Here is a 27500-nt window from a genome sequence, read left to right as displayed (position 1 = left end):
ATTACTGCTTTTTTTTTTGCGCTAAAAAGCAAAACGATACAAGACAAACACACACAGACACAAACACGTGCACGTACACACACGCGCACACACAAATAAATCTCTCCAAACAGGGCTCCTCTCAACCCACGGTTCTTCTGTTAGGGGAAGGCACACACTGTGATAGACACTAAGAATATTCAGCGAATCATCTTAAGTTAACCGTCTCAGTTTCCATTTTCTTTGGTTTCAAAGTAAATGAAAAAAAAAAAGCTAAGTACAAAATTTACTGTTTAATTCAAACATTCAAGCGTTGTAACTCCAAATCATTCTGCGCAAATGCTAATGAACAATGGATGAACGCTACCGGTGACACCAGCGGTGCCAAGACACTGACCATAGGTGCTTTGTCCAATAGGAGGGCTGCATGAGCCCTCACTGTACCCTCCCCTTCTGCGCCCATGGCCGGGTGAGGTGATCCATGGCAGCACAGGTCCAATATAATCAGCTGGTTCCAGGGAGGCCCGATACCGAGCGTTATAAGTAATCTTCACTGTGGACGCCGCCTTGGCCAAAGTCTTCAAAGGCCATTAAAACACTCCGGTATCAAGTGGCACTGGGAAGGAAGCCCACAGAACAGCCTGTAATACTGCACAGTATGAGGTCTGTTATCAACACTCCTATTATCTAAGAAATATATTACTGAAGTGAATAGATTTAGACACGGATGGATTCGTGTTCACGTATTGCCTAGTCAACTGCAAAACACAGGACAAAGTAATATGTAATAATGAGGACATTTTTAGCCTATATGGACAAACCTCACAAAGCTAGCTGTCCTGAAGGCAATTCTTAAAAAAATAAATCCTCTCCTAGATTTTTAAATACATGCCCTGAATTTTGTAATCAGTCTCCTGGATTTTTAAATACATCCCTTTGATTTTGTAATCAATCTCCTGGATTTTCAAATACATCCTCTGGATTTTGTAATCACTCTCCTGGATTTTTAAATGCCTCTCCTGGATTTTGTAATCACTCTCCTGGAATTCCATGTGACATAAATGCTTCATCCGAATACAAAGCTGGGTGAAAATAACACCTGCTTAGAGTTAAAAGGGAGATTCAGAAAGGCTGAAGATTTACAGGCAGCAGGGCTCAGAGTCCGAGCTTTCGAGCTGATGTTTGAGTGGTGAGACCACCTCTGGGGTCCAGCTGTGTTTAAATGTCAGAGAGCTCAGACGAAATGACAGAGAGACTGAGATGGGGGTGGGGGGAGAGATGGGGGTGGGGGGAGAGACCGAGATGGGGGTGGGGGGAGAGATGGGGGTGGGGGAGAGATGGGGGTAGGGGGAGAGACTGAGATGGGGGTGGGGGGAGAGATGGGGGTGGGGGAAGAGACCGAGATGGGGGTGGGGGGAGAGATGGGGGTGGCGGAGAGATGGGGGTAGGGGGAGAGACTGAGATGGGGGTGGGGGGAGAGATGGGGGTGGGGGAAGAGACCGAGATGGGGGTGGGGGGAGAGATGGGGGTGGGGGGAGAGACCGAGATGGGGGTGGGGGAGAGATGGGGGTGGGGGGAGAGACCGAGATGGGGGTAGGGGGAGAGAGACCGAGATGGGGGTGGGGGAGAGATGGGGGTAGGGGGAGAGATGGGGGTGGGGGGAGAGACCGAGATGGGGGTGGGGGGAGAGATGGGGGTGGGGGAGAGATGGGGGTGGGGGGAGAGATGGGGTTGGGGGAGAGATGGGGGTAGGGGGGAGAGACCGAGATGGGGGTGGGGGGAAAGATGGGGGTAGGGGGAGAGAGACCGAGATGGGGGTGGGGGAGAGACTTACTCACGTCGATTACACCTAAATCACATTTAACAGCATGAATCCTGTAGTGAAATACTTTTAAAAAGTAACCTTCCCACTGAAAATTATGTTAATGACATCACCACACCTCAATCAACTGAATGATCAACCACTGCGTTGACTCAGTTACAGTGAAGCAGGCAATTCCCTAAACTATGCAGTGCTATGGTCTTCTAGTACAAGGCATTAGAGCCCCAATGTGGATCCTATTGGTCAAAACCAACTCAAAAGAGCCTGAATTTGTAGATCCTTATTGGAAATGGTACAAAATCTTACAAAACCTTACAATAAATCTTTGCTTATACAGCCGAAACAATGAACACTTCAAACCCCCTCCTGTGTCAGTAGTGAAATGGTCTCCTGCATGTCCTTCAGGCCCAATTCCACCGCATGAGGATGGGGACATCCCAGCGCATGATGTCCCGAACCGAGCAAATAAGGGCATCACGAGAGCAATCCAAGGTGTTTCCCATGAAGCAGAAACAGAGGCTTGGACTCTGTGCCCCCACCCAAAAAAAACACAAAGCAAATAACTTCACTGAAAACATTTTAGATGCCTGAAGTGAAGAACAAAAGGAGACAAAGAAACAGACGGTGGAAAAAAAGCTTGTAGCTTTGCAGAGAAGAAGAAATCAAGTTAGGCCACAAACCGTTCTCAGGTGTGTTCCGCAGCCTCACCACCAGGACTTCGGAAACAGCCCAGGAATTACTCAACTGGACTAGCTGGGGTGCTGTCTCTGATCACGGAGCCAGCGAATCATTCAACCATGCCACAGTTTAGGTGAAGCGTGCCTGATGTCCTTGCCTGATCTCCTAAACCGACGAGTTTGGGACATGAGAGCCCTGGGATGGGACGTGGTTAGTCCCCTCCACACTGCCTCCCACCGTGACTTAAGCTCAGTGCAATGAAACTGATTTACGTTCCGGGTCGCCTACCGGGTCTAGACTTGGCCTGCGCTTGACTTGTGCTGGGCAGCCAGAATGATTTGCGCTCATGGTATCAAAATAGCTCCACACCAAACACACGACTGATGCCGAAATTACACAGGGCTCATTCACTGATGACCTTTATTATTTATTAGGTACATTGTGAAGAAAAGTGCACTTTGTGTCAGCAAAAAAGAGGCAAAATTACGATGAAGACATCTGGGGTTTGCTGCCGCCAGTGTAAAGTAACTCTCCTCTTTAAGAAGTGAATCGCACAGAAGTACCACGAGAAACGTCGGGAAACAGAGGGTGGTTGGGAAAAAAGACTGAAGTCTTCCTCCACCCTCCAAGCTCGGAGGGCACACACACACACACACACACACACACACATACGCACACACACACACGTGCACACACACACTCACACACATACGCGCACACTTGCTCTGTAGCACAGAGTGCCCTTGGTGCTCATGAACGATCGTGCCTTCTCGTTATGATTGCCTTCTGAGTGGCACGCAGGGTATTTAAATGGCAGGTGTGGAGAGCCGGGATCCGGACTTCCCGCAGCTCTGCAGTGGGGTGAAGTGGGAACCATGTATATATACCCTGACCATCTTTGTGATAATCCGAACGCGCCTAACAGCTGATGGGATCTGCTCCGAGTTCGCCTTGAATGCGCCGTTTAATAGCGTCGATCACTGCAAAGGCTCCAGAGGTCGCTGCGCTCTAAACGCAGCACCCAGAGCTTCCGGCCAGCTGCCGGTGAGTCTCTCCTGACCATGTCGGTCAGCCCCAGCCGAGCTCTGCAGGCAGGAATGCCAGCTGGTCAGCAGTCCTGCAAAGTACAAGGAAGATGGGGAGAGGCCTATGAACACTGACCCCCCCTACCCACCCACTCCCTCTTACACCTATAAAAGGATACAGCTATTTGGGGACCCCTGAGGTCAGGATCGGTCTGGGAGGCCAGCCAGGACAAGGTGAGCTTCTGTCCAAGAAACACAGCCCATCTCCCTGAGGACACAGCAGGACGTCCAAAAGGACACTTATACGAATGCTAATGCCCGAAGGAACTCTAATACCTCAAGTGAAGCAAACAGGCCAAAGGTTTTCAGGTCACTGTGAACCTTCCCCATTGGTTCAGGTGGGGTGAGAGTGGGTTGATTCAACTCCGAATCAACTCTGAATCAACTCCTAATGAATTGGCTGAATCAGGCTAGAAAGAGAGGTTAACAGGGGAAGCGGGCTTTGCCGAACAGCAAGGAGCAGATCGCGATTCCATAGGAACCAGGACAGCTAATCTGGCCTAATCTGACCTGTTGTGGCTAACCGCACAGATCCAAGCCTCCAGCCGAGGGCCATGGCGCAAGGGTTCGCAGACCTCGGACCTCAGACCACGGTCACAGAGACAGTCGCACGAGGCAAGCCAGGTGACAGAGCAGGCGACATGCCTAGTAGGGGGAGGGAAATGTGCGTGGGGTTGTAGCACTGGGGGCATGGGAGACAGAGAGTAGTCGTTCTCCAGCGCCGCTCGCGGGGGGTTGAGGCCAGCCTGGGATTGTCCAGGTAACCCCAACAGATGCCGTTCCCTCCCATGTCTGAATCTTTTATTCACTCACACTCACCTGCAAATATGCAACTTCCCACACACACGCCCAACTGACATGCAGACTAAAACTGCGCAGTGAAATGAATGATGAAACACCCAGTGAAGTGTGCACGCACAGACACACACACACACACACACACACACGCGCAAGATAACATTCGCACAAAGCTGGTAATCAGTAGAAGAACCACTGGCTAGAGGTAGTCAGAAAAGGCCAGAAACAGATCGATGCTTATTCAGTGAGAAAGGAGGGACAACAGCTTCTCATTGAATGCATCTTAACAGGACTGGACAGTTTAATCGCACCTTCCCCACCAAATCCTTGCAGACCTATTCATTCAAATGTATATGTTTTTGTGCGTTTGCGCACAAAAATCGCACAGCAGTTTTCTTCCAGTAAACCAGTAAAGAAAAACAAACAAACATCCACAAACGCAAAAGTCAGGGTGCCTTGTCACCTCTCACTCGATTCGAGCCTGACTCGGTGCGGCGCTCTTGGCGAGTGTGAGCCGGCGGCATGATCGAGGGCTCTGCGGAGCGGACGTCTCTGAAGGTAAACCACGGCACAGGGCGGGCCCTGACCGCTCCACTTGGAGCCCCAGGCCCAACGGTGCCGCCCTGCCTGCCGCTCCCCACATGCCCCGAGCCCGCTAGGGCAAATTGATTCTGCTCGGGCCCAGGGGAACAAGCACGTCCGTCCCAGGTCCTGAGTGCCGGCGCCATGCAACAGCCAGTACAGAGAATAGTGGCAGCTCAGTGGTTAAGGTACTGCACTTGTAATCAGCAGGTTGCTAGTTCAAGCCCCACCTGGTTGTTACTGCTGTTACCTCTGAGCAAGACCCTTAAAAGCATTAGCTAAATTCTGTTTTCCTAGTAAGGGGAAAGAAGTATTTCTTTTAATGTGACACAGATAAACAAATTAACGAGCTGTGTAAACAGTGGCATTGCCACTGAACTGTGCAATAACACACTCCATGAATTCCAGTGCATGGGAACACAAATTCCAGTGAATTCTTCCAGAAAGATGACATCTCGGGGGGGGGTTCTTCTTTGGAGAGAGTTCACACAGAGGCTAAAAAGCAAGTTACAAGCTGTCACAGGAAGGAACACTCCAGGGATATCAAAGCAAAAAAAGCAAAAATTACATTCTTTGTTTCCTGCCTCTCTCTCTCTCACACACACACACACACACACACACACACACACACACACACTCACAGACATACGTGCACATACACACACACACACACACACTCACACTCACACACATACATGCACACACACACACACACACACACGCGTGCGCGCACACACACACGCACACACACATACGCGCGCACACACACATGCGCACACAGACACACACACACTCACACACATACACACACACACACTCACACACACACAAACACACACACTCACACACACACACACACACACACACACACATACGAGCACACACACTCACGCACACACTCACACACATCCACACACACACATCCACGCACACACACATCCGCGTACATACACACACACACACACACACAGACACACACTCACACACATACGCACACACACACACACACACTCACACACATACGTGCACACACGCACACACACACATACGCGCACACAAACTCACGCACACACTCACACACATCCGCGCACAACCACACACACACACACATCCACGCACACACACACACACACACATCCGTGCACATACACACACACATCCGCGCACACAGGCTCATGCACAGATACATTCTCTTGCTCTCCATTCATGCTTCTCTTCACTTCTTTCTGTTTCTTTTTTAAGTAGAAAGCAAAGGAAATTACTGCTGTGGAGGGCCTGTCAGAGCAATTTAACATACACACTGGAACGAAAGAGTCCTTAAAATGACCCTCTTGTCATTTTGTAACCTCTATGCACACAGTAACAAACTCACACATGCTCACACAAAGCCTCAGGCAATGGCCCATTAGAGATTACCTTAAGTCCATTAATGCGCAACGCATCTTAAACATTTTGGCCTGACTACAATAAACTGATTACGTCCAATAACACATACAGTTCGAGGCTGACAAAAATTCATAATTAACTCAGAATTCTGCACTGCACAAAGATTTCTTGGGGCGCATTTCTTCTCACATTTCTTCAATTGCTGTCTTGTTCCGAACCTCCCCACACAAGCGCTGATGTGTCGTGATTAAGCACACAAGGGCGTATTACTCCAACTCTACAATCCTCCCTTTCATGCAGGGAAATCTGGAATCTTCCATCAGATAACAATAAAAAGGGAAGACAAAAGGCTCTGGGCAATTACAGGAGTCTCGTGCACTGCTCAGGCGTGTGTGCGTGCGTGTGTGTGTGTGTGTGTGTGTGTGTATGTATGTGTGTGTGTGTGCATTAGGCAGTTCTGTGCGGTGCCCCACTGCGGTGGCACAGTAATGCACGAGGCCTAATTTACTACGCTTCCTGTATATCGTGGAATCGAGCTCCCGTTAAAACCCGCTACCACCCTCGGTGGCTGCGTGCTTCTTAAGACATCCGATCTGGAAAGCGAAAAAGTAGAAAACAGAGCTATGTGGACAGACAGCAGAACAGGCAGGCAGACAGCAAGACAGGCCGATCACACGGAGCGACCAGACTGATGGACTTGTTAGACAGGCAGACAGACAGGATTTTATGGGCGCTGTCAAGGAAATTAGTTTTTACAGCCATCCACAGCCACCACCAGCAATCGATTGCGAGGCATCCACTCTGCTGTACTGCAGTGGGTTCCTTCCTGTAACATCCATGCTGCCCTGTCTCCCCAAACTGTCCAATGCCATGCCCCATCTGCCGTGCCGTCCAATAGGGAGTGCACGGGCAGACCGCGGCGGTCGAGTGCTGTGCTGCAGCAGGTCCAGACTGGATCTTTGATGGCAAAGTCCCGGGCATATCTAGCATGGCCTACAGCCACTACATCTGAGATTATAATCTGACAGAAGGCCGCTGTTTTGCAGTAGATTTGTAAGAGGATCAAGCCCATCACTACAAATATAGCAGGATTATATCCAGAGCACTGCAGAATACTTTCAGGTGTAACATCTTAAAAATGCCCCCACCCTAATAATCTCACTTTAATCTCAATATATTTTAACATGTCAAAATTCGGAGAGGCCTGTCAGGTCCTCTGGTAACCTTTTAACCTTTTACGGCAATTCCAGGCATGCTGCCACTGATGCATGCAAAGCTATTTGTCCTCCATTGTTGAATATACTCACACACAGACACACACACACACACACACACACACACATGTATACTGAAAGGACACAATAAATGTCCTTTAAATGTAGTTTTGTGACTTGCTGAGTTTTGTTTCTATATTGGAATTAGTGGGTCAGCTGTATGATACAACTACAAAGTGATGTATGAATGAAGACTAGCTGTAATATGTCTATTTCTCTTAGTTTACACAAACTTCAATATTACTTGATTTACACTAGTTCTAACATCTCATCTTAGACTAGATCTAATTAATTTATCTTATACTAGCTTTAATGTCCCTTCATTTACACTAGGTCTAATGTCCCTTCATTTACATTAGCTTTAATGTACTTTCTGTTACACTAGCTCTAATGTCTCTTCAGTTACACTAGCTCTAATGTCCCTTCATTTACACTAGCTCTAATGTCTCTTCAGTTACACTAGCTCTAATGTCTCTTCTTTTACACTAGCTCTAATGTCCCTTCATTTACACTAGCTCTAATGTCTCTTCTTTTACACTAGCTCTAATTTCCCTTCATTTACACTAGCTCTAATGTCTCTTCATTTACACTAGCTCTAATGTCTCTTCATTTACACTAGCTCTAATGTCCCTTCATTTACACTAGCTCTAATGTCTCTTCAGTTACACTAGCTCTAATGTCTCTTCTTTTACACTAGCTCTAATGTCCCTTCATTTACACTAGCTTTAATGTCTCTTCTTTTACACTAGCTCTAATTTCCCTTCATTTACACTAGCTCTAATGTCCCTTCATTTACACTAGCTCTAATGTCCCTTCATTTACACTAGCTCTAATGTCTCTTCAGTTACACTAGCTCTAATGTCTCTTCAGTTACACTAGCTCTAATGTCTCTTCAGTTACACTAGCTCTAACGTCCCTTTGCTTAGACAACCTCTAGTATCTTTATCTTAGACTAAATCTAATTTATCTTAGACTAGCTCTAATATCCATTTGTTTAAATGCGGTCTCATTTGTAATATAGGCACCTAAATGGGTGAGTGTGACTCATGACATAGGCACATACCTTAGTTATATGATGCAACACTGTCACATTTTTTCACTGATAGGGAATTAACATACACATCCCTGTGTGGGTGCTTTCCCCTGGGGCCTCTGGACCAGCTATGCGACCTAGAGTCTCCACACCTGTTGCACGTCGCCTTCCTGCGGCTTAGTCCGTGCATTTCAAGCTTGGGGCCCCTAGGTCGCACGTCTGATCTGCAGGCCACTTGGATGTGAATTCGACCGTTCCGATTCAAATGCGCCTATTTGGCCTATTTGGGAAACATCAAAGGGCCTCGGACAAACGGAGGAGGAAACGTAGTAGGAAGAGATATTGGGGGCGGGGGGCGGCTGTTCAGGGAGAAGACACACGCAGGGACACTCAGGCAGAACGACGGACTGCTCCTGAGTTTCGGTCTTCACCATATGCACCTCACACCTCTGGGAAACAATGAACACTGTTTACAGGGTCATTAACCAGTAGGTGGAACAATACAGTAGTAGCATTGTGAACCTCTGGGGCCTGTAGTTCTGCTAATGAACTCTGGGATTTGAGTAGGGGCGTGGCCATAATTTTTTTGAGGTGGGGGGGGTTTATACATAGCAGTGGTGTTCAGTAGTTGACCCTATGTAAAGTTTGTACACGTCCAGAAATGAGAGAGCTCCTGGGGGTGTTTCCATCTGTCGCACTCTCTCTCTCTCTCTCTCTCACACACACACACACACACACACACATTTTTGAGCCTACGTGTGTCAGCGCACTGCAGGCTCTCTGCGGGGTTCGAGTCATTAGCCACAGTGCTCGAGGGGCTAGTCGATAAGGAGATAAGGGAGAAGTCTCTCCTAGACTCTCTCCTCCCTGCTCTGCGCCGGCGTCTGATTCCAGGAGCGTTTGGCCTCGCAACCCACCGCTACACCCAGCTGGCCATTTTCCAAATGGACTTGACCACAGTTATTGACCTCAACCAGGCGTGGCAGAGCTATTGGAGCAGTTCCCCGACCCGTAGGTTCATAAACTATAATCCACAGCAGGGTTCATGGCTAATTTGATCGCGAACCGTTCTGTAATACGTACGCAAAGAGAACGCCGATGGGGCTGCCTGCCTGACCCCCAGGGCGCAGAACCGGCCTGTCATGTAACGTGTCGACACGTGCTGGTTTTCGCGTGCGTGGGCACTTGAGACACCAGGAAATGCCCGATCACTCGCGAGGCTTCCAGGAGAGCCGTTCGCACTGGCTCTCGCGTCTCCCCATCTCTCCTTTGGAGGGAAGCGGATCGGAGCACGGCGGGCCGCTACGTCACGAGCCGGGACGGTGTCTCCAGGCCCCTCCCCACATGAACGGTCGACCCCATCCCACGTGAACGGTTGACAGCGATACCGGCTGCCCTTGATCTCACAGAAGGATTCCTGCGATTAAGGGCAGGTCTCGTTAATATTACGGAAATTAATAACCATTCCGCAAATCTGGCATTTCACAGGGGGGTCTCATGTCTGTCTGTCCGTCAGTCTGTCCACCTTTCGCAATACAAGATCGACAGCGATATGACTCTGACTGATGTAATGGTGTTGCCATCAGTGCGTGAACATGATGCAGTCAGACAAGTCATTACGAGTCACCGCGAGCCCTTCGTTTGTGTGCCACCCCAGCGCCGAAGAACTTCCACAGGCGAAAGCCGTTTCTCCCCGAAAGCCGATAGACAATTTATTTTTCTCTTCATTCTCTCTTATGCCATTTATAATATCTACAGCACTTATCAGAAATAACACAGTATTGATGCCTGAAAGTGTAATAATGGCCGTATAATGACTGTGGTAATGCTCCAATCTGCGATCTCTCTCTTCTCCTCCCTCTCTCTCTCTCTCTTCCTCTGTCTCTACCTCTTTCTCGTTTCTTCCACTCACTCTCTCCCTGTTTCTACCTCTCTCTCTCCGCCTCCCTCGTTCTCCCCAGTCGAGACCCTCAGATTAACAGCATTCAGCACATAGTTCTCACAGGATCTGTGATGCTATCCAGATACACAGTGTAAGTGCACATGAAAGCTGAGCCGGAAAAATGGCGAGAGAGAGAAAGAGAGAGAGAGAGAGAGAGAGAGAGAGAGAAAGATGGGAAGACAGGCAAACAGAAAAAGACAGAAAGAGAAAAAGAAAGGTAATTGCAAAAGAAGCATTGTGTCAGAAATGGGGAAGAGAACGTAATTTGATTTTTTTGCAACATCCAAACATTTGATTTGGGCCCCCACAAAAAACCTCTGGTGCAAAATGTCCAGAGTGACCAGAGCTGCTCAAAACATCAGGCGCACCCACACGTGCACTGACCAGAAGTGTTGTGACATGTATGCCAGTGTCAGTTCATGTAACTGTATATTACACAGCTGTAAACATTACAAACCTTTACAAGCCTTTATAATGTAGGCGGGGGGGGGGGGGGGGGGGGGGGGCATCGTGTGCTGTGTCCAGGGTAAGGAAGCGTTGAGGAAGCAGTGCTGATTTAATACAGCGCTATCTGCTAACAATAGAACAGGATGGCATCCCCCCCACCACTGGCCTGGCGGTCTCCATGCCCTCTTCACGAGAGCCTAAATACTTTAACTGCTGCTGCTGGGATCGTTGTCGGGAAGGAGCATGCACACGCTCCAAACTTTCACTTACTGAAACCTGAACAAGGAAAAAGTTTCAGTGGGATGGGGGGTGCGATTGGGCGTACCATGCACCTCATGTCGCTTTAGGCTAGAGTTGCAACCAGGAGCTAAAATTGTTTCAGGTCGACAAAAACTGTTTCCGCTCCTGTTATATGAGATGCTGTTCAGTAAGGAAGGAGCAGTAATTTAAGAACATATTTCTCAGCAATGGCATCTCACATTTTCCCGTCTGTGTTCCTTGATTCAGAAGACTGTTCGCAGTTAACTGGGGATGTGGGAACATCTGGAATCATGCACATCCCATGCTGCTTCCAAGTGCTTCTCCTCTGGTGCGGCTGTCAGACAAACAGGAGCGTTCAGACCGTCCGAGGCCCCCTGTAGTGCTCCGCTTTGTGCCCTGGGACCTCCACTCTAAGGAGCTGTCTGAACAAGCTCCAACTAAAAGCATGCAAATGAAATCGACAGTTTAAGAGCGTCTGGGCATTAACTCCTCCTAATTCAGTGCGGAAGCTTAAACCACAGTAACTAAAACTGACATTCGGGGACCAGTACCCATCTCCTCTGTGCATTCTCTTTTGCCCTCTCTCTCTCACTCTCTCCCTTTCTCTCTCTCTCTATCTCTCTCTCTCTCCATCTCTCCCCTCGTCCCCCCAACCTTGTCTTGGAAGCGCTAATCCCAATCTGAGTAATGGCGATGCTGTTTTTTCCTGTAGCAGATACAGATGGATTACCAGCGGGGGGGTTACTGGGAGGGGAGAGGAGAGGAAGGCCAACAGCCGTAAACTGTCTCACGGCAGCCAGAGATTGGCCCGGGTGAGGCGGCCACTGAGAGCAACTGTATTCAACTCATACCACTAATCTGCAGCAGCGGGGTTATAATCTCGGTTCCCATACTGGGAGGGCCTCACCGGGATTAATAATCTAGGTTTGGCTGTTTGGTACACCCACCCGACACGCAAAATGAGCTGCTGGATTAGGAGCTCATCAGATATCATCAAATATCCCTCCTCTACTAATTATTATGGATCCCAAATTAAAATGGAGTAGATTTCTCTTCTGCAACGGTAATACTGTAAATGCACAGCTGCGGTGGAAACACCGCGATTGGTTCTGCTCCCAATGTCCAATCACACAGTGACGAAGAGCAGGCTGCAGTAGGATCAGGTCTCTGGCTTTTACATCCTGACGGGTACGGTTATAGCGACACAGGGGGCTCTGTCTGGATTTTGAGCGCTGAACTCTCAGGACGTACAGTACTGGCCTGGTGTGTTCTGCCTGAAATTTCTACTGGGGTTCCGACGATCCTGTCCTCTCAATCCCACTCATTCTGTGGCAACCATGTCTAGTTCTCTGACCTTTGCCCGCTCGGCTAATTGGAATTCTCTGGCAACCATGTTTCACGTGACAGCGCCAGGCTGCCATGGCCTTTATGCATTCTGCTCAATCGAATTCCGTGGTGCCCACATTCGATTCGGAAGCCCGGAGCACATCCTGATTGGACAACGAAGTCAGCCTGAGTGACAGGCAGAAAGGCTCAACCAGCTGGTGCCCACCCCCCACCCCACCCCCCAAATCCCAGCTATTCCTTCATGTTGATATTCCACGAGTCCCAAAAATCTGACGATGACTATCGGAGTCCCACTCACACGTATATATCGATTCTTGAAAATGCCAAGAGCACGCGGAAATAAGACCTAACTGAGAATGACTGGGGGCATAATTCAGCAATCAGACTTTTATTCAGAAAGCTTTTGCAGTTCGGCCTCATCATAACGCCTACAGACCTCCCCAAGGCTTTCTAGGCCTGAAATGCCCCGACATCAGGATCTGAGATCAGGTGGATTACACTCAGTGCCAGTATTCACAGGTACTACACAGCGCATGAAGCACCCTGCGTCACGGGAGAAGGAGGTCATTGGTTTGCCGGTGGTCCCACCATTGGTCAGCCAAGAAATTTTTAACTTCCAGCTTCAGTGGTTTTGAAGACCTAAAATGAGCCAAACGAGAGATAAACAAGAATAGCCCAACCAGCAGGCCCTTCCCTGTGAAGTCATCTGTCCTAGACAGAGTATTTAAAGTACTAAAATGTTCACTCCATCGTCTTATCTACCATTACTGTACTGTTGGGAAACCAGCCACAGAGTAAATACTCAATATTTCAGGACTGTTTAATAGTTTTATTTTTTAACATTACTTAATGTCACAACGCCAAGATAAATATTAAAAGTCAATATTCTTGGCAAATAAGTTTTTTATTGAGATGTTTAACTTTTAACGTATACTCTCAAAGGTAAGTCTTTTTTTTATCATACTTTCAGGAAGTTGGATGCTTTTTTTTTTTTTTTTACATTACAAAATGTTGACACAACTCCAACATGCCGGATCACAATAAGGCTGCACTAGGGACAAGGAAGGCCCATCAGTCAAGACTTGAAGCCACATTGCTCTTTATTCCCAGTCAACTCCAGTTTTTATACAATGATTAACCCCGCATGACATCAGCACTACACTGCGGGTCGCGGTCAGGACACGGGCCCCATCTCTGCTTTATTGAAGGAGATGCTATGCTAGCAGGAAGGCAGTCAGGCTGACGGGCAAGCCAAGTAGGGTGGGATTTTGTTTGTTTGTTTGCATGTTTGTTTGTTTGAGTGTCTTTCCCACGGCGCCTGTGATGAGACCACACTTTGCCTCAGTGGCAGGAACTGTGGCCACACGGTCAGCGGGACAGACGGGGTTTCTCGGGGCGAAGTGCAGGAGAATTACAGCACTGGCTGGCTCCTGGTGACCTTCGACCTCTGCATTTACGCCGACGGATTTGTTTGTGTGGGCGGGTGCAAACTGTCAGCGCACGGGTCGTGACTTTCCGAACCTGCTTACAGAAGCAAGCTGACGCTCCAGGAGCTGAGAGTAACAGCGGTAGTGTGGCATTTCCCCGCGTGCTACACGTTTAAACTGGACACAGAGTCAACAGAGGTTCACATGTTAATTCAGTGGAATAAAAGCAATGTTTAACCTGCTTCTACCAGGCCAGACTCAACCTGACAACCTGAGAGGAAATAAATGAATAATTGCACAAATCTATCGAACGCCTTTTTTCCCAAAGACAGCGGCATTGGATCAAACTACTGTGGCCTGAGCAACTCCTCAGTGTAAATGATTTATTTGCTGTGTGGGACTAAGATTAATCCCTGGCCAGTATTACCGCCTCCCACTTAAATCCGTTGATCATCTAGTCATTTATTATTTAAAAAAACTCAAATCAATTAGTATATTGAACTCTGTCCTCCACATCACATGGCTCTGAGATAAAGTCTCTGTTGTATCTGCTAAAGGGACCACTGACACACACACACACCCACACGAACAAAATTACACGTGTGCTCTCATAACAGGCAAAACGGCTATTTATTCTGAAGTAGCTACTCCTGCTGAGTAAGACGAGCCCTGTAGGCCTTCGTTTCTTTCCCAGTTTCGACTGGGTTCCTCCGAGGACGCGTTTATCAAAAGAGCTCCAAAGCCTGCGATCACTTGTTACGCCTACGCAGGCGTCTCTTCTGGCTCACGCCGGGTCACAGTGTCTCAGCGACAGATCTAAGACCACCGCCACATTACAGCACATTGAACGCGAGGCCATACCACCTCAAAGGGAAAACCTTCGCCCCTTGTTGCAATTCTGTGCTTTTTTTCCCCTTTTTTTTTTTTTGATAGGAACTGTCATGGCAGGAGTTTATTTTTGTGTCGGCGCGTTTAGGGGAGTGTATTAAGCCTGCTAAGTTCTGTCAGGAACATGTCACTTCGGAGCTGCCCGCCTCCGTGCTGCGGCGGCCGATAGTCGCTCCTCTACCTGTCTGCCGCGCGGCGTTGGCAGATATTTGCTCTGAAGGCCTCGATCTACAGCTCCCACCTTCCCAACAGCCTGCCAATCGGCTTCCATCAACGTTTTATCAACACTCAAATGCTCAAACACTCAAACGCTCAAACACTCAAACGCTAAAACACCAGCCAGCAACTGGTTCAGACGACAGTATGGATTCTCTCTGTCGTGATCTGTAACATGGAACAAAAGCACGCACACATGTGCACACACGCGCGCACACACACGCGCGCACACACACACACACACACACACACACACACACACACACCACTCCGCCCTACGTACAGTTGCCATAAACCGTGGACCCCTGACCCTTCAGTCAAACTGCAGCTTTGTAGCAACTGTTTATAACATCCGCTGGATGTTGTCGCCACAGTTACGGCAGGGGAATTTGCTCCCACCCGCATAATCCTGAAGGTGCCATCGGCCCTGAACACATCTCGCCTGCACTCACGGCTTACGGCACAGGTGGCCTTGATTCCAAGCACGACCACTTCAATAGCACAGCCAACAAAAGCAGAAGCACATCTCTATGACTGAACCATGGATGCAAGGTATGCAGCATTACCCAGCATGCTCTAGGTAAACAAGACAGATTTCCCACAATTTAAGATCTTTTTACACTCTAAATCCAGGATGTCACTGGATTAAACTGGAGAATTCTCCATTTCACTCTGGCAGCTGCATGCCATATAGCTGCTGTGTGGACCATGTATGACATGTATGATGTAGACCATGTATGACATGTACAATGTAGATCATATATGACATGTACGATGTAGATCATATATGACATGTACGACGTAGATCATGTATGACATATACAACGTAGATCATGTATGACATGTACAATGTAGATCACGTACGACATGGATCATGTATGATCATATATGACATGACAACCCTGGAAGGTTTATAATATATGCAGCAGAAGACACTTTGCTTCAGTCAGACTGCGTAATGGTCAGCTGATATGGGTTTTCAGTGACCGATATTTAGAGAGCAGGGAGGCTGATGACCGGCAGGTAATGCAGATAACGTTGTTGTTGTTGTTGTTTTTGCATCTTTATAAAAAAAATGAAAAATGCGTTAATAACAACAAATGATACACAAAATTGCAAATGAGCTTATTTAACCTCGTTATTGTCTGCATTGTCTTTATTTTAAATGAACACTTATTTAACATTGTCTGCATTGTCTCTAAATTTTAGAAAAATATAAAAATAACTTTAAAAATCTCAAAAATGGCGTTAAGTCACAATGCTTCGTATCCATAACATATTTTGTAGACTGCTGTTGTAATGTACGAGGTTTCACAGAGATTTCCGAACGAAAATTCCAAGGGAGGCACGAAAGAAAACGAAGGAGGACCGACAACGGCACTGTTTTCGTCACCGCGAACGGCCAGATCAGCTCCTCCGGTATTTCAACTCCGGCTGGCCTGCACACATTAACACATCCCGGAAAACTGCCAGAAATGCGCGTGTGAAACGGACACTTGGCGGCTTTCCGGACAACCTTTGCACTTTTGCAGCAAGCCTGAGCAGAATTCTCGTCACCTCTCTCTACGTTTTTATACCACCTACTATAGCCATGGGCACAGGAGCGCTGAATGTTGGATGTGTTAAACGGTCAGGGACGGTGCGGGGCGAGCTGTCCAAGCACGCGTGCGGCTGAGCGGACACGCGCGCCAGCAGGAAAGCTCACTTGAGTCAAAATTCCACGCGCATGCCAGGACGGCTTCGTCTCCGTGCGGTCGCGGCCAGCGTGGACGCAGGTGGGAGTGTCCGCGCACCAAAAAATACTTGCATATTTACAGTAGCATGAAAAGGGCAGCGTAATCCTAGATTAGCATAATACTTGTACATTTGAAATCACATCTGGGTGTGTGTGTGTGTGTGTGTGCGTGTGCGCGCGCGCGCATAAGGAAAGAAGCAACAAAAAGCGGGAAGGAGACAGTGTGCGCGTGACTGTTCATTATTATAGATTGTAAATAGGGCAAAGGAAATATTCCTTCCATATTGCAGGCTTACCTTGGCACTGGAATCCCTGTTTTCCAAAGCCCCTATATCACAGAGAGAGAGAGAGAGAGAGAGAGAGAGAGAGAGAGAGAGAGAGAGAGAGAGAGTCACATGGTCACATGGTCAAATAAGAGCGTGCATTAGGTAGCTGAATCCCTTAATGGGCTTTTAGCTTTCTATGCCGCGAGCAATCTGAGTCGATTAAAAGACGTTGCAAAGGAAAACGAACGATGTAAATATTTGATATGCTGCAGCCTAGGATTTCTCAGTGCTTCCGTCGAACAAATGAGCGCTCTGACTACTCCCAAAGTCCCAGGGGACAAATCCACCTGTAGCGTTATCTCTGAGCTGGGCTGTTTGTATATGTTACGAAACATGTACAAGGAAATGGCAAGCGGACGAAACCAGAAAAATAAAAGTTATGAGTTTAAATATTGTTTTATCTCGCAAAACAGCGAAACAACAGACGCAAAACAACTGAGACTGTGACAAGGCAAACCCCTAGCTGCGAACTGGACATTAAATATTCCAACAGCAGCCAGAAACTGAAAGCGCAACAGCCCCTCTGGTTACAGTGGACAGAAGGCTGCGTCTTGACCAGCATGGCGGACTGGATGCCTGGTTTTAATGACACTCTTTCTTACTGGAAACGGAAAACAGTGCGCCCGTAAACCCTCCAAAAATGCGAGCTGATGACAGCGCAAAGTTGGCACGCAGACCTCGCCCGCGACGCATGCACCAAGGCAACGACGCAAAGTTGAACCACACGAACTTTGAGAAACGCTGTTCCTGCAGGCTTTCTACACAAAGCGTTAAAAGTTATTTCCAAAATCAAGTGATAGTTGTACAAGTCGCTAAAGTACCAAGAGCAGCAGGAGTGTAACTAACAAGCTACCAACGCGTCAGGAGTGTCCGATCATGACAGCTCCAAGTGCGGCGGTTTTTACTGCAACACTAACCATTTACAAACTTTTTTGTCGTTTTTTCGTAGCAAGCGGAGCGAGCCTTAAATAATGATTTACCATATGAAGTCCGTGCAGTGGCTGCAGAAAGTCGGCTGCTTGAAAAACCTTGCAATAAATTTGTGGTTCTTCACTTCGTGGACGTTTTTCTGCCTCAGCGCACCTTTTCGGGCAAATCGATTTGCTACGTCCGCTGAGGACGACTCATTGCCATCAGCCATGGCAGAAACAACAAAAAAGAGACAATATTCCCCTCAGAGCAGAAAGTCGGCGCCCAAATTCTTTAGTTTTTCTAACGTACGGCCCGTCCCCAGCGTGCAACAGTCTGGCTCGACTTCGCCTTCACCTTCACCGGAACGCTCCGCTTCCTCCTCGCACTCGGGGTGACGTCAGGCCCGTTGCCTCCTGATGGGAGGGATGCAACCGATACGGGCTGAAGTCGCGTGCTAGGAGCGACATCCTGTGGCGGAGGCGCCGTCGCGCGCGTCATTGCTCGGTCTCATGCAGCGATCACCCCGTGCGCTTCGCTCCAACAAACACACACGCACATCTTTTAAAAAAAAAAAGAATTTGGAAATAATTGCAGTAATGTCGCGCTGGGTAAAAATCATCGTTGTAAACACGTTTTGTGTGTTTGTTTGTGTGTGTGTGTGTGTGTGTGTGTGTGTGAGAGAGAGAGAGAGAGAGAGAGAGAGAGAGAGAGAGAGAGAGAGAGAGAGAGAGAGAGAAAATGTAAATTTTCAGCACAAAAACATAACCTTTCTATTTAGAAAAAATAAGGAAACCTACCAAGGCCAGATAAATAATCCTGACAAATGAAGGAATATTTCACAAAAGCTACGTTTCAATTTTGTTTACATTTTATAGGGCAAAATACAGGTTGTTTGACATTAGCAATTTTTTTCATATAACGTGTGTAGTTGCATATGCATAACAAACATATATCAACTCTGTGTGCGAGTGTGTGTTTGTGTGTACAGAAGTAAAAGTTACTTTTTTACACAGAACAAATATAGTTTCCTGACCTTTGGGTTTAGAACAGGTTATTTGCCCTGATTTTCCCCTAATACTGGTGAATCAAAAAGTCATGTGATCCCTGCTAGAAGAAATGCAATAATAAAAAAAAAAACATCCAACAATCAAAAATATCACAATAACTAGTAATAGGTTAGATGATTTTGAGATATTCTACTTTTTGAAGGTGAACGCACTATGTAATGATCCATATCAAGAGGAAGAGCAGCAGTATTACGAGATTTAGCTCGCTTCAAATCTCATAAAAGCCAAACGTAAGTAGATTAAACATTGTCCTACTGGCATCAGACACTGTGGTTGAGCAGCGTAAACACTGTGTTTGAACAGTCTCTCATTAACCCAGACTTCTGCACACTGAGTCAGCAAACCGCAAACCCAAAACCGTCTCTCTCTCTCTCTCTCTCTCTCTCTCTCTCTCTCTCTCTCTCTCTCTCCCACGCTGTCTTTCTCTCTTCGTCGCGCGCACACACACTCTCTCCATCTCATCGCTGTTCTCACACTCTCTCACTCGCTCTTTCAAGATGATACGGCCTCTTCACCTTCTGCTGCTCTGTGAGGCGTTCCTGCTGGACATGGTGATGCCAGAGGAAGGTAAAGTTCTTCCCAAATCCGAAAAGGTTTCTCGATTGCTGGGGTGTAGTTGGTTCTGTCCATTTTCAGAGGGAACCACATATATTGGTAGGCAATGGAACGTTCAGAGTAAGACTGCGAAATGAAAGTGACCTGGGGGAGGAAAAACACTTGCGACGTGCGCGTGCATCATCGGAGCTCGGAAGCGGTCCGTTTCGGAATCTGTGAGAACATGCTTTCCACTAACACACTGAACTCCTGGCGTAAAAAGCCGGGATCAGACTGCGCCCCATTACAGTTCATCTAACACAGGGCAAGCAAAGGAAGTGGACAGAAACGTTTGCTGCTGTGTGATGACGATGATGATGATGATGATGATGATGCGTGCTTGTTTCAGTATGTCCACGGCCTCCCGAGGAAGACGGTGCAGAGGTGGACGGAGGGCAGCTGTTTTTCGAGAGAGGGACAGAGATCTCACTGTCATGCATCCAAGGCTACACACCCACCGGAGGCTCCCGCAAAATCATCTGTAAATCCACTGGCGAATGGACTGAGCGCACACTGAAGTGCTCTCGTGAGTTATCACACACACACACACACACACACACACACACACACACACACACACACACACACACACACACTTCTCATACTACATAAACGCACAGACACATCCCCTCACCCAAATGAAATGGTGAATCGTTTACAGAACCGCCAAAGGAATTGGACAGTGACAGTTATCAATGTTGGGGCTCCGTACAACAACACGGTCACACCGACGTGAAACATTGACTGTTAAATGAAAACGCAGAGTGCCGGCTTTCATTTTAACACGTGCGCTCAAATCAAATGAGTCTTTTTTATCAGGAGCCTTGTTATTCACAGTTCTCCCATTGACGAGAGCAGCGCGAGTTAGACGACTGTTCGCTGAGTGAGCGTGAAGCCAAAAAATCCTGCATTTATCAACTCTTACGGAAAACAGTTACGCAACCAAAATCAAGCAAGACTACTCACAGATATTTCTCTCTCTCTCTCACACACACACACACACACACACACACACACACACACACACACACACACACACACACACACACACACATGCACTCAAACCTTTGATCCCACTGTTACGGTAAAGGTCTACCCAGGACTATCTGTGTGTTCACATTCAGACCCAGAGTTAAACACCAGTTTCACTATTTTATTACTCTTTCAGAAACCTTTGCCATTTTCATACTGAAAAAAGCAATTTCAATTATAGTTTCAGCTGGGTTCTGAAAACCCAGTTTAAAACATTGTATTTACATTGTACACTAGCAACAATTAGCATGTTATTTATTTATCCCACAAACTAATATAGTACTTTGTGCACTGAATTCAAATATGTTTTTAGAATTTTTCTTAGGCAAGGTTTTTAAGTAACAGAGTAATTCATGATAACGATAAGTATATATTACTTATTCATAAATACGGCTGTTATGACACTCAAAATATGTCTAAAGCTGGCCTGAGGAAAAGCCCTGGCCTCTTCCACAGTCATGTGTCCACACAGAGGGGTCACACTTCCCCTGGTACTGCTGTTCCATACTATATGTTATTTAGATGTGACATTTCTGACACAGGAACCAAACGCGAGTGGAGGAAAAAGGCACCAGTTTATAGACAAAATGAAAACAAACCCCTAAATATGCAAAAAGGGGCAAGAAAAACTAGCGTTGAGCAGTTTGGCTGCAGGTGTGTCACAGAGAAAATTGCAAAGTGCTGCAGTTTGGCAGCTGTAGGGGTTAAACGAAGTGATAGGAAAAGTGGAAAGAGGTGTACCGAATAACTTAATAACAGCGATTAGGAACAGGTCATGAACTGTGCGTGAAGTGATTCTGTGAGCATGTGGGTTTGTTCCAGCCGGGGGCTGTGACATTAGAACCAAAAACTATAAGCAACAGAGAAATTCTGGTAACATATTTCAAGTCAGCATGCAAAAATATGTAAGAAGCACATTTTTTCATGGAAGAAAATCTTTGCTAAGCAGTGTAAATTATAGGCAGAATTTGAAATGTTTTAAACTATAGTTGTGATTATTGTCAAAAAAAAGTTGATCCTTTCACTCCTGACTGGTTTCCCATGACTCCTTCCCCAGCAAAACGATGTCCGGTGCCCAATTCCCCCCAGAACGGAAAGGTGCATTTCAACGGGATTACGTACAAGAGTGACATCAGCTATTCCTGTGATGAGGGGTAACCTTATATCCTTTTAACATTTTCACAAATGATCCTCAAAAAAGCCTATCCCCTTCTGCAAACTGCATGTTTCAAAAATTCTTGCTCATACTTCCCACATTGTAATTCAGTGAGCGGTGGTATAAACAGTTACATTTGACAGTAAGCCTTCTCAAATGACTTATCTTATGTAAACCTTATGTTAAATGCCAAAACACAGTGACATTTCTAGCAGACATTTACATCTTAAAAGGATCTGGTTGAAATTGAAAACATTTTGCCCGTTAAGACCAGCATCTGACGTTAAAGCCCAACCGAGCTGGTTGAGCACAGGAGAAGAAACTCCTGATGTTAGCAAGATCACTGCGGTGTTCACGCTGTTTAGGTACATCCTCCATGGCGTACGATCCAGCTGGTGCTTACACACTGGGCAATGGAGCAGCCCTCAGCCGGAGTGCAAACGTAAGCTGACGCCCGATCCGTAATGCCAGCTCTGTGGACACGCCGCGTCTAAAACCACACTGTCCTTTGTCTTTCTCCCACCCCCAGCCGTTACCTGCGGCCTTCCCGTAATCCCCCCTTACGCCAAAATAGTATATGACAGGCAGTTCAAGGGTGATGTCGTAGAGTTCGGAATGGGCGGGATCTACGAGTGCCGGCCTCCCATGATTCTCCACGGCAACAGGAGAGTGACCTGCTTGGCCGACGGCACCTGGTTGGAGCCTCCGGAGTGCAAGCGTGAGTGCAAACACAATGGTTAGGGTCAGGGTGGGAGGGGCAGGGGGCAGGGTTACCTCAAATAGCCTCATTTGGATGATTTAATAACAGCAGGTCACTAACTGAGTCACTAACCCACAGCAATCAGTAGAGTTTATCACAGACAAAAACTACAAAAACAGGAATACGTGCACCATGGGGCAAGAGAACTACCTCTTCCCCTGTATGATCAAAACCAAAGAGAAGGCGAGGCACCTACAGCAACGTGAAGTTTCTTCCACTTTTACAAACACCTAAAAGACCTCTGAATGTCTTCGATTTCATAGATCACAAAGTAATTAACATTTTCATATCGCTTCATTTTGTTGTTCGTTCTCAGTAGTTCTCCATAGGAGGTCCAGCGCAAGTTTGGTACAGCTGGTTTGGGTATATATATATATATTAAAAAAAATCTCTGTTCTCAAGTTTTTGGTTTCCACCAGTGGTGACGTGCCCTCACCCCCCCGCCATCGAAAACGGCTTCCTGTCCTTCGCCGAGGCAAGGGAGTATGGGTACAGGGAGAGAGTGCGATATGGCTGCATCAAGCCCTACATCCTGTACGGCGCCATGGAGATCGAGTGCACAGAGACCGGCTCGTGGTCCCCGGAGCCATCCTGCAGAAAGGGCAGTAACTGAAGCATGTGGACGGGACGGGGGGTGTCCTACATGCCGTTACTGCTGGGACTCCTCGAGTGGACCTGGGCCGAGTCAAGACATCGCCATCAAACTCCCAGAGTACATTTATCCAGAGTACATTTTCTGTGGTCATTGCGTCGTGGCTCCCGTCCGTCGTGTTGTGGCCTCTCCGTGTGGGTCTGTCTAATAAGTCAGAGGTGTCGATCCATAACACAGTGGTTTGTGTTTTTTTTTCTTCAGCCCAATTTTATCCCTATGAATGTCTCACGAATAAGTAATAAATGGTTTTATATATTAGCTGCTAGTTAAATATTTTATATAAACGTCTTTAGACATCTTTTTTTTTTAACGAAATGCTGTGGTTTAAATGAACGTTCCCGGCTCGTTAGGGACAAGCAGAGTCAACCGCAGGTAGAGATAATGAGGTTTAGCAAAACCGGCAAGGGGGAAAGAGTCAAAAACAGAGTTCAAAAACAGGCTCAACAAACAAGCAGACAAAGCAAGCAGACTAGAGGCAGGCAGGCAGGCAGACAGAAGCAACCGGACACAAGATCAAAACCGGACCGCGAGAGAAGTAAAATAGAACCGTCTGGAAACACTAAGACAGAGTCAACCTCGCCAAGAAAGTTACGAACAGAGTGGCTTAAATCCGGAGACGCAGCGCGAATGCCTAGACACAGACACAGGTGAAGTCAATAGACTGGAGATTGGGAATGCACAGGAGGATTATGGGAAGTGTAGTTTTCGAGAGGCAGGCTGGAGGATGCAGAATGTGACGGAACATGTGCAACATGGGAAACAAACCGAACCAGTACAGAACATGGTCATAGTCGCAGGAAAACCTTTCATTACTAAAAGAATTAACGGCGGATATTTCGGTTTTGAATAAACAAAGTGTTTTAACAAGAACAAGTTGTCTCTGTAGGAAGAACCCTTCTCGCTCAGTCCCAGTCTTATTCCCCTTCCCGTTTTCTCCCATTCACAATCCCATTCTCCTCCCATTGCCAATTCCATTTTGTTTCCCATTCCTACTGCCATTCTCTCTCCAGTTCCCGTGGATGAACATGCTTGCATTAATACTTATTACGAAAATATATTTGCACTGCTGAAAGATAAGAAAAGATATTCTGATATTGACACAACTAAAGAGAGAGAAAGAAAGAGAGAAAACCACGCTGGACCTGCTGTTCCTTTGTAGAACAATGGCATTCATTTCAAATGATAACATGAGAAAACTTTTTTGTTGTTGTTGATGCATCCTAATTCCTTGACAAATACTTGAATAGTTCTCAATGTGTCCACAAGATGGCGACAAATACTTGCGTTTCAGAGAAAGACTTTTCAGCTAAAACATGCCTCATGTAACTGGGCCCTATAGCAGGCCCCTAAACACCATATAACTGGGCCCCTAGGTGGTGGTATTTTGAATTGTGTACTTGTGTTATTGTGCCATATGGGATCAGAGGAGGAGGGGTTCCGCATCTGAGCCTTGCTTTGTCTCCGTGTCTCTTCCTCGTGCCCTTAGGTAGTTTATCACTGTTGCTTTTGGCTTCTTCACTGATGCCTGCATCTTGATTCCCTGCAAAGATGTTTGTTTGGGTTTTTTTGATGGTGTCGATTAGCTCTTTATCATAATAATGTCGCACTGGTGCAGAAGTGGAAAGATTCTTCTCTTGAGGAACAAAGTCTGTAGTAAAAGAGCGAACACGCACATGGCACAAGTGAACAGAAAGGGAACTAAATAATGGGGGGAGACCTATTTACAAGCTAATTAAATGGAAACGAATGCAACTAAACTTAATAAATAACACACAAATCAACATTTCTAACAACAAACTATAGATTACATTTAAGCAAAATAAACCTGCAGAGAGGCACATGGCAACATGGAAGTCTTAGCTGTGTTCAAAGTTCAAAGTCAAAGTCAGCTTTATTGTCATTCAGACTATACAACAAGTAGTGCACAGCTGAACGAGATTGTGTTTCTCCAAAAAAGGTAAGTGCACGAGACAAGACATTAGTCAGCATAGACAAGACATTGGTCAGCATAGACAAGACATTAGTCAGCATAGACAAGACATTGGTCAGCATAGACAAGACATTGGTCAGCATAGACAAGACATTAGTCAGCATAGACAAGACAGTATAAATACACAAGACATTAGTCAGCATAGACAAGACATTAGTCAGCATAGACAAGACATTGGTCAGCATAGACAAGACATTAGTCAGCATAGACAAGACATTGGTCAGCATAGACAAGACATTAGTCAGCATAGACAAGACATAGTATAAATACACAAGAAATATATAAAAAATATATTCCCTCCGTTCCTCACGACTGACCTACAGTCCATGGTGTGTGTCCAAGCTACAACAACTGGTATCGCTAATGCAATGCCCACTAGTATTAGTCTGAATGCTTTGCTGTTGGAAGCGACAGATCCTTAATTCTGGCGGCCTAAGCGTGTTCAGTGTGTCAGCAAACCTTCTGATGCCACTGAAAGAGAGGAGAGTAGACACTCCTGCAGCCATGCACAAGGAGAAACAGCTGATAACAGATCCTTTAGGGCTTGTTATTTCAGTAGCTGTGTCAATACATTTACATATACCACATCTAGACCAGTCTGTGTGTGTGTGTGTGTGTGTGTGTGTGCGTTAACATTCAAAGCTGAATATTATCCCATGAAAGCACAGCTACACAGTTTCTTTTTTATAGTTAGCAAAATGTAATATTCTGTGCTTAGAATGAACTGCAGCCCTTTGGCTGTTCAAAAGAAAAAAGATAGCACAAAACAAACAAGCAAAAACAAACCTTTCATTTCTGCGAAACAGCCTGTTCTGAGCAATGCTGTCTGATCTCATCTGATCTCACCTCTGTTGTGTAAGACCCCACAGAGAACTGGCATGCTTTGTACATCAACCGTGGCTCTGATTGCGGAGGGGGCGGGGAGGGGTAGTCGGTCCGCATCTTCTCTCATTGGCCGGATGAGGGAGGAAGGCTTACGTAAAGGTTGTGTCTAAAACTCTTTCCAACTCTCTCGTCTTGGTCCAGAGTTTTCTGATTGTTTAGAAGAGCTTTTTAGTGGATTTATTCCCTGTTAATCCATCATGTAGCCGCAGGTCGCGGAATTTTGCTCCAGTTCCGGTAATCTCTCGTACCGTCTATGTAGGATGTGATGCACCTCTCTCTCTCTCTCTCTCTCTCTCTCTCTCTCTCTCTCTCTCTCTCTCTCTCTCTCTCTCTCTTTCATCCCTCAGTACTGAAAAACATTGGAAGATGATGATGTTTTAAAGTAGTCAGTGCACCTTGCTTGGTACAGGTCCATATGGATGTATGCTGCTTTCTCATGAGAAATCAGGGTGGCTTGTAATCACCCCAGCCTTCAAGGAGAGAAGCTGTGCTATGAGAAATAAAGCAATCCCCCTTAGCTTCAGATCAGGGCTGAGAAAGGCTGTGAGCAACCTGTCTCAGGAGATTGACTTGAGAGCCAGTCCCACGTCTCTGTGTTACAGGACTGGTCAGTACACAAGGGCACTCATCCCAGTAAGGCTAAGGTTGCTTAGAACCTAGGAACAAATTAACCTGGAATTATTTCTCTCAAACAGCCTGACCTTCAGTGAGGTGAGTAGACAGTCAGCTGTAATTGGGTGACCGGTTAGGAAACATGCTGGCTTGATAAACTTTTCATTTACTGTTAAAACAAGAGAATTCAGAAACCCACATATGAAAAATCGAACAGAATCAGAACAGAGGCCCAAAAGGTCGCTAGGGTTCTGTTTGAGGGGCCGTTCTGAGCTTTGTACAGTCCGGTGTCCTACTATCCTGCTCTAAGACGTACTGTACCAGTTAAAGGTTTGCACACACCTGAATGAATTTGTGCTTTTACAATTTGTGTCTAAGAATTATACATAGTGAAAGATGATAGCCTGCATATGAATTGATTTGCAAAACCGGAAATACACTGAAACATAAAAAATAAATAAATAAAACCAAAAAAAAGATATTTGAAATGCCTCCTCAGCAAACAGTTTTCATACAGAATGCTAGTCTCTCGCCCTACTAGTTCTCAGCACTTCCTGAAGCTAGCAGAGGTAGTGCGTGGTTAAGAGAACCACGACTCTGCAGAGATGTCTTCA

At 46.6% G+C, this 27500-nt stretch overlaps 2 protein-coding genes across 6 annotated transcripts in view; one reads left to right on the top strand and one right to left on the bottom strand.

Moving 5' to 3' along the window:
• Positions 1 to 18538, bottom strand: part of prkcaa (protein kinase C, alpha, a) — a 113677-nt gene extending 95139 nt beyond the window's left edge. For all 3 annotated transcript variants that reach the window (XR_004776645.1, XM_035531377.1, XM_035531379.1), the window contains exons 1-2: positions 18207 to 18538; positions 17197 to 17228 (exon numbers count right to left, since the gene is read on the bottom strand). Coding sequence is in view for 2 of the 3 variants with exons in the window: in XM_035531377.1 (XP_035387270.1) it covers positions 17197 to 17228; positions 18207 to 18367 (193 nt within the window). In the remaining variant the exon portion in view is untranslated. The remainder of the gene's footprint in view (positions 1 to 17196; positions 17229 to 18206) is intronic.
• Positions 16741 to 23657, top strand: LOC113583257 (beta-2-glycoprotein 1). 3 transcript variants are annotated; one of them, XM_027019488.2, is made up of 7 exons: positions 16745 to 16940; positions 19703 to 19772; positions 20149 to 20325; positions 21889 to 21985; positions 22353 to 22429; positions 22517 to 22705; positions 23167 to 23657. In XM_027019488.2, the coding sequence occupies exons 2-7, from the start codon at positions 19703 to 19705 to the stop codon at positions 23358 to 23360; spliced, it is 804 nt and encodes a 267-aa protein (XP_026875289.2). In that variant the 5' UTR covers positions 16745 to 16940; the 3' UTR covers positions 23361 to 23657. The 3 variants fall into 3 exon arrangements, with proteins under 3 accessions (XP_035387284.1, XP_026875289.2, XP_026875288.2); XM_035531391.1 differs by lacking the exon at positions 19703 to 19772 and having other exon boundaries at positions 16741 to 16940; XM_027019487.2 differs by lacking the exon at positions 16745 to 16940 and having other exon boundaries at positions 19626 to 19772.
• The last annotated feature ends 3843 nt before the right edge of the window (positions 23658 to 27500 follow it).

Source organism: Electrophorus electricus, chromosome 1 (genome assembly GCF_013358815.1).
Source record: "Electrophorus electricus isolate fEleEle1 chromosome 1, fEleEle1.pri, whole genome shotgun sequence".
Lineage (NCBI taxonomy): Eukaryota > Metazoa > Chordata > Actinopteri > Gymnotiformes > Gymnotidae > Electrophorus > Electrophorus electricus.
The sequence above is the reverse complement of the archived record's forward strand: the minus strand, read 5'-3'. Positions and strand labels throughout refer to the sequence as shown.